Source organism: Gallus gallus, chromosome 2 (genome assembly GCF_016699485.2).
Source record: "Gallus gallus isolate bGalGal1 chromosome 2, bGalGal1.mat.broiler.GRCg7b, whole genome shotgun sequence".
NCBI classification, from domain to species: domain Eukaryota; kingdom Metazoa; phylum Chordata; class Aves; order Galliformes; family Phasianidae; genus Gallus; species Gallus gallus.
The window spans coordinates 148869801-148877648 of NC_052533.1; the positions used below are offsets into that span (position 1 = coordinate 148869801).

Sequence of the window (7848 nt, forward strand, 5' to 3'; positions counted from 1 at the left end):
GGGTTGGAACTACGTGGTCTTAACAGTCCCTTCCAACCCAAACCATTCTATGATAACAGCCATGTAGAGGTAGGTGAGAAAAGGCTGTGGATGAACTGGAGTGAATTTCTGACCAGTTATAAATCAGCTTAACACAATTCTAGAGGGAGATGGGAAGAAACAGCATAGAGTTAACTTCTTGGCATACAGATTCTGCCTTTGCTCTGGTTAATGCCAGTTTTATGTATTGGTATTCTCCCTATAGATGTACTAAAATCATCAAGTCAATCCTTTTTCTTAATGCTGCAACCCATTCTTTCTTTCTGGTAAGAATATTATTTTTATCTTCTTTCCAATGCCAAATAAATTTTCAAACAATAATTATTCCATATCCCGTGAAATAAATCATTTGCATGTTTGTCTCCTAGGTTTTGTGTTTTATTCCTCTGCTTTGCTATGTAGCTGTGTTAAGTCTAACCAGACTCTTTTTTTTTTTTTTCCTGTAGATGATCCTTGAAAACAAAGTAAACAGCCAGCCAAAGGAGCAAATGCAGAGAGCAGACACTGAATCAAGTCAGTCTCAACCCAGACCATTCTTTCCACATTGCAATCCTGTGACTTTAACCACCAGGAAAAGCCACAGAGTGCCAACAGCACCTCTGCTGAAGCAGCCACACACAGATGCTGGAAGTGCAGCCAATGTCCAGGTAGAGGTATTCAACCAGAACGAAGACTTCTCAACATCTTTATGTCAGAGATCAAAGATCACTGTGATACACAACCCCATAACACGCTCTGCTGCTCAAAGTAGGTACTGCCATCATACAGTTGAATGCTCTCCTATAAGGAAAAGTTGGGGGAACTGGTATTGTTTAGCTTGGAGAAGAGAAGGCTGCGGGGAGACCTCATTGTGGCCTTCCAGTACTTGAAGGGAGTGTGTAAACAGGAGAGGTGTATGGCAAACAGGTATAGGACCAGAGAGATCATTGCATTACAAAGGAGTAATGAAATAAAGAGCTTACCCACGTCCTAGGCTTGCAGAAGGGCTCCAAGAGGAACAATCTCCAGATAGACATCCTTCCTTCTTGGGAGTCAGCCCTTAAATGGGGGTCTAGGAGGGGTGCAGCCTGGCTCCACCCCTTCCAGTCACTCAGGTGAAATTGTGTTCACCTGTGCCCCTGCAGCTGACTCAGTGCTCACCTCAGGTGGTCAATCAGAGGTTCAGGCCATGATTCAACAGTTCCTATACAAGGGGGAATGGCTGTTTATGAGGGTGGATGGTGACAGGACAAGGTGGAATGGTTTTCAACTGAGACAGGGGAGGTTAGGTTGGATACGAGGAGGAAGTTTTTCCCCCAGAGGGTGGTGACGCACTGAACAGGTTGCCCAAGGAGGCTGTGGATGCCCCATCCCTGCAGGCATTCAAGGCCAGGCTGGATGTGGCTCTGGGCAGCCTGGGCTGGTGATTAACAACCCTGCACGCAGCAGGGGTTGGAACCCAATGAGCATTGTGGGCCTTTGCAACCCAGGCCATTCTAGTATTGTGTGACCTTAAAGAATCATTTCAACCCAATGCATTCTATCATTCCACAGCTCTATGACCTTCCAGGACAGTCCCAATCTGTTCTATGCTTCCATGACCTTTCAGGACCCTTCCAACCCAACCCAACCTACTGGTTGATCACCCTGCACACAGCAGGGGGTTGAAACTAGATGATCATTGTGGTCCTTTTCAACCCAGGCCATACTAGGATTCTGTGATTCATTCTGAATTTTTTTGTCCTACAAGTAAGAGGAAGGGAAGTGGCTGAGGCTGACTCAGTTTTTATATTCTGTCCCTACTCAATACATCCTTTGTCCTCATGATTTTCCTACTTTTTCTCATGTTTTCCCTCCAGCAGGTAATGCAAATTCTGGTGCTGTGATCAGGAACCATTCTGCCCCACCTCCTCAGCAGGCAAAAACCGCCAGCAATGGGAAGCAGAGGAGACAAATTTCGTGGGCAAATGCAAATACTCAGCTGCTTCCTACAAGCGTACAGAACCTTTACAGTGTGAGTAGCAGTCCTATGCAGAAAAAAAGATAACTTTTCGGTGACCAGATATTGTGATTTGTAACTTGGTGAAGGAACTTACATGAGAGGCAAGGGATATCACTGCAAGTTAGTAAATTAAGTACTCATCAGATGGAATTACATAAGACAGATACACTGCAGTTTCATTGCCTGCATGTAGTGTCAGTAAGTTTGGACCAGTAGCTGAATTTAATAAGGCAGCTGGGCTTGCAGAGAACATGTGAGTATGTCTCCTTTACTGCAGTGCTGCAGAGTGTGCTAACTGAAACATGTCTGGAAATTACTCGTCATAACTCACTTCTAATACGCAGCAGATTCACATAGGAGCTTTCATGTTCTAATTCCCAGTGTTGCAATACCTGCATTCCCAGTATTTTGTCTGGTAATGTAGTTTAAAACCCCGTGTGAAGTAATCACCAAGGACAGAGGTGTGGCTTTAACCTTACACCTCTGGCATACCTAATGCTGATTTATGGCTTTACAAGCACAAACTTCCCCTAGAATATTTAAGTCTGGGCATTCAAAAGAACTGTGGAGTCACAGAATGACTTGAGTTGGAAGGACCATTAAGATCATCAGTTCCAGGGTTGCCAGCAACTTAAATCAGGCAGTGGATCAGGCTGCCCATGGCCCCATCCAGCCCAGCCTTGAGATCCTCCAGGGATGGGGCATCCACAGCCTCTCTGGGCAGCTGTACATGGGCCTCACCACCTCCTCAGTGAGAGATACCAACAGTGTATTTTGAGCAACCTTTGGGTACCTGCAACCAACTCTCTGCTGCTGTGAGTGCCTAACAGGGAGAAGACCATGCAGTCATACCCTGTGCTTTGTACTTGTTCCCAAAAAGGCTAACACTGACCATTGTCAGTGACAAGACATTGGGCTGGGTGCTCATCAGCATTGTGACCAATCATGTATTTGGTAAATGATGCCTTTTCCATCTTTCTCATCCAGCCTCAGCAGGAGCTGAAAAGTTCTGACATTCCAACTTGCTCTGCATTCATTTTCAGCATCCAGCCAGGTTCACGCAACTCTTGTTCTCAGCCATTTGGGCAGTCTGACCATTTGCATGGGTACACAATTAATTCTTCATTGCTGGGATTGGTATCCATCTGCAGCTTCCAGCTCAGACACTCACCAAGCCATTTGATTGGCAGAAACCAGGAGGACATTTTGGGGAATGATGGTCTGTTTTGTGCATTTATTTAAAGCATTCACTACCTTTGGAAACAACTCCTATCCAAATAGGCCTCTGGACGCTTGCTCCAGTGCCATCAGCTCATACCTGACAGACCCATTTTAAAGCCTTTCTTCCTCGTGCCATTTTCACCACGCTGTTGTTAATGTCTGTTAGGCAGTTAACATTCGCAATGTCTTCTCCTACTCAGGTGATGCAGATTCTGTGCTCCTTATTTGTGTTTCAGAAAGCTACTTACAGATTCCTAACTGCCTTGGCTTTGATTTCTCACACAGAATCCACGAAATACTCAATTTCACAGCAAAGATGTTCACCCCCTTCTGAAATCCAGTAAGAAGATGTTCCATATTACTGCCAATGTGGGAGCTGCTGGCGATCCGAAGGCATCAATGGGCAGTTACTCTCAGGCCTATGGAACTATATGCAAATCTGCACTGCAGAGCCTTCCCATATCAAATTCCTCCCAGCAACACAAGGAGCCAATATGGAAGAGTTCAAACCAGGTCTCATCAGCCCCCTAATTAAGCTGGGAACAGCAAACAGGAGCTCAGTATAAAAGGCACTGGAAGTTGTCCCAGCTGAGCAGAAATTCACTGCTTGGAACAACGTACTATTTTCCTCGGGACAACCAGCAGGGAACAGAAATGAATCCTTTTGCCTTCCAGTCTTCCCAGCTATTTGCTCTCACACCATGAGAGCTCTGTCCATATTCCTTATTTTCATTGCTGCAAATGATGTTGCAGTGTTCCCATACTTGGCTGTCTTCAGACATATTCACATTTCATCAGTAGGGCCAGAGGTACTGCCTCAATCCAGGCCTTTTTAGAACAGAACAATGGACTGTCTGCTTCCTGAAGATGAAGAAGGCTGAATTCTTCACAGATAATCTTAAGGCCCTTCATTTTATATCACACTAATTTATATATGGCTCTTTCAGGTCAAGCGAATGAGCCTGAATAAACAGAACCAGTGATGGTTACTTTCAACACAATCAAGTAGAAAAGCATTTTAAGTATGGGTGGGCTCTGCTAGAATGCTTAATGCTCTACCTGCCACGTATTAATAACGTAAACACTGCAATAATAAATCTTCTGTGCTGCACGACAGAAGAAGTGCATACTTAATGGCTGTTTGCAGTCTGCTGAAGGGAGAAATATACAAGGGATGTCCTATTCAATGTGTAAGATGATGGCAACTTCTTTCAGAAGGCAAGAGATGCTATTGGTGCAGCATCATGAAGCTGTCACCAGGCAGCAGTGGGACTACAGGGTCATATCCCATCATTCTCATTGGTCCTTTACATATAGTCCATTTTGAAACTTTTTCCTGGTCAAGTGCTGATTCTTTACTCATTCTTCTTCTTTAATTTCTTTAGGTCTCTGTCCCCGAAATTGTACTTCACTTGTGGTAAGTTAGCATTATTAGCTTTGGAACTATGGTTAAAGAGGGAATTCAGGCATTAAACTGCAAAATGTGAGTGCTGCTGCCATTGATAACTTGTCCATTTTATTTTTTAGTACCTGAACACCAAAGCCTATGGTTAAACTAAAAAGAAAATAGCACATTTACTTTTGGTAGCCAGTCTGGTCACCTAAGTCTGGCAGGGGGTTAGAAATGCAGCTCACAGGGAAATCCTGTTTTATCCTGGTATATTCATAAAATAGGCATTTCCTGCCTATCTCTGGAACAGCCGCTGTAGTAAGGGCAGTGAGAGATCTGTAGGGAGCATCCTACACAGTGTGCTGACACTTATACTCTAAGCTGCAGTTCTCATTCACTGCAGCAGGAGGCTGGTGCTTATTTTAGGGTTGTGAGTCCACTGAAAGGGCAGCACCAACGTCCCGTAGGTCTTTTCCAGCCTTGGTGATTCTATGACTCTGTGATCTAATGCTCTCTGTGAACAAGGCTCAGGCTGAGAAGTGATGGACTACAGCACCAACTCTGTAACAGTCTTAGAATGGCTTTTGTCATTACCAACTGAATTATTCAGCTCTATGGAGAAAGACTTAGGAGTCCTGATGGATGAAAGCAGGACATAGAATGGCCTGGGTTGCAAAGGACCACAACACTCATCCAGTTCCAACCCCCTGCTGTGTACAGGGTTGCCAACCAGCAGACCAGGCTGCCCAGAGCCACAGCCAGCCTGGCCTTCAATGCCTGCAGGGATGGGGCATCCACAGCCTCCTTGGGCAACCTGTTCAGTGCGTCACCACCCTCTGGGGGAAAAACTTCCTCATAATATCCAACCTAAACCTTCCCTGATGAGCTGGCAGTGGGCACTTGTGGCCCAGAAGGCCAACTGCATCCTGGGCTGCATCAGCAGAAGGGTGGCAGTGGGGCAGGGAGGGGATTGTCCCCCTCTGCTCTGCCTGTGTGAGGCCCCATCTGGAGTGTTGCATGCTGGCCTGGGGCCCCCAGCACAGGAAAATGTGAGGCTGTGGGAGCACGGCCAGAGCAGCATCTCTGCTATGGAGAAAGCCTGAGGGAGCTGAAGGTCTGCAGCCCGGAGGAGAGAGGGCTCAGGGAAGACCTCACTGCAGCCTTCCAGTGCCTGAAGGGAGCTGATGAACAGGAGGAGGACTGATGTTTTACATGTCCTGCAGGACAGGAGGAGATTTAGATTAGATATTAGGAGGAAAGTCATTGCTCAGAGGTGGTGAGGCCCTGGCACTGCTGCCCAGGTAAGTGTGGGTGCCCCATCCATCCTTCAAGGTGCCCAAGGCCGTGGATGGGGTCCTGAGCAGCCTGAGCTGCTGGGGGGCACCCAGCCCATGGCAGGGGGTTGGAACTGACTGATCTGTAAGTTTCCTTCTAACCTAAGCCATTCTGTGACTATGATTCATTCAGCAGTATTTGCTTACAGCCCACAGCAGCTGCTAACCAACTCGGCACCATAAGAGATGAGCCCTTCTAGTTGTAGTCAGGAACACATTTGTGCACTGAGCACAGCGTGCTGAGCAGGATAAAATCCCACCAACCCAAACAACTATGGCAAAATTCCAAAGTGCTGGAAATAATGCCATTCCCAGCATCTTACAGAACGACTGGAGCAGGTTTGTGAAAGGCTGGGAGGAAAGGAACTATCTGAATTACACAAACAGGGCTAGTGTATATCACATATAGTATATGTGTATACATACATACACAATAGGATATAAAACCGTGTAGAGAATAGAGCAGCACCAAGCTCTGTCTGTACCATCTGACAGAAGAGGTGTCTTCAGCACTGCAGTTCATTGTGGGACTTCTCAGCCCGTGGATCTGATTCAGCCCTACAATGATGTATGTGTACAGCACTGATTTATACATCTGTACCTATGTAGCCAATTACAGCTTGTTTCTGAAATAGAATACATTTGTATAACACGGAATATTAATAAGAAAGCCACTTCAGCCTTTTCTTTTTCCCAATTTTGACTGTTTCTTCCCTATTTAGCGAGAACCATTGGTGAAGGGCGAATGGTTGGACTGGATGATCCTGTGGGTCTTTTCCAACCTTAGCGATTCTATGATTCTATGATTCTATTTTTCCCCTGAAATTTACTTCTAGGTTGAATTTCTTATAATAAAATGATAAACAACCTTGATTCTTACAGTTGTTTTTTTAACCACCATCAGAAGTAATATGGAAGTTGGGTAATTTTCTTTCCTATCTTCATTTCCTAAGTTGTACAATAAGCACTAAGATAACCATTGTTACAGACAGGCAAACCATACACAGCCTGCTGCCATGGGAGGGGGAATCCTAAAAAGAACACCTGCAGCCTCAAAGTTACCTTCAGGAACGGACGCAGCCTCCACCCATCAGCCACATGCCTCAATAGGTTTGCTCAGCTTGCAGCTCACACCACCAGTGGTTGAACCACCAGTGGTTGAACACGTAACTCCAGCCAATGGAAACAAGACATTCAGAAGCCTGTTTCCACACTTGAACATTCTTCTCTCCCATCTCCTTAGCCATGAAAAATAAGGTAAAACGAAGTAAGATCCCAGTTTGGCGATCCGAGTGGATGCCATGTGGTAACAGTCCAAGCTGAGGGAAAAAGAAACTCAAACTGTATGTCCAATTGCTTCTTGGCCTCTACGTCTTCTGTCCATCAAGACTGTATAACACAGCATCACAGACCTGATGGGTTCTGTGACTGTAATTACTGATCAGTCCAGGCTGTGTTCAATACTGCATGCTTAAGCTTGATACCAAAGCCCTGCAAGGAAGCTGTGAGATAAAGCACTCCTAACCTTGAACCAAACTGGGAAGTTGTGCTAACAGCCCTCCCCCTTTTCATGAACTGTGTGGCATTCCATAGGAATCCTCCACTAATGGATCGGGGTTACGTGAATCACTGCTTGATGATAATGGCTCAAATTCTCGACTCAGCTGGAAATCATTGCTCTCTCCATTAATTAATTGTCACTTCCTTCTTTTATGGCCTTCCAGCTGCTGTTCTCAGCTCAATCTCCAATGCAATACTTCAATTGTACATAAGAAAATGAACCAATAATAATATTTAACCGATAGGCTCACAGAACAGCAAATAGGAAAATCAGGCATTTTCTGCCAGACCAGGCCACAGTCAGAAATAGGGAAAAAAAGTTA

At 45.4% G+C, this 7848-nt stretch overlaps 1 protein-coding gene across 5 annotated transcripts in view; it reads left to right on the top strand.

Moving 5' to 3' along the window:
* The window catches only part of MAPK15 (mitogen-activated protein kinase 15), a 19859-nt gene extending 13021 nt beyond the window's left edge, over window positions 1–6838 (top strand). For 2 of the 5 annotated variants that reach the window (XM_040696168.2, XM_040696171.2), the window contains 3 exons: window positions 486–786; window positions 1878–2032; window positions 3527–6838. In XM_040696168.2, coding sequence (XP_040552102.1) covers window positions 486–786; window positions 1878–2032; window positions 3527–3772 — 702 coding nt within the window. In that variant the 3' untranslated portion in view covers window positions 3773–6838. Of the gene's footprint in view, window positions 1–485; window positions 787–1877 lie in introns of all 5 variants that reach the window. The other 3 variants (XM_004940096.5, XM_040696170.2, XM_040696169.2) reach the window with 3 other exon arrangements.
* Window positions 6839–7848: the final 1010 nt, after the last annotated feature.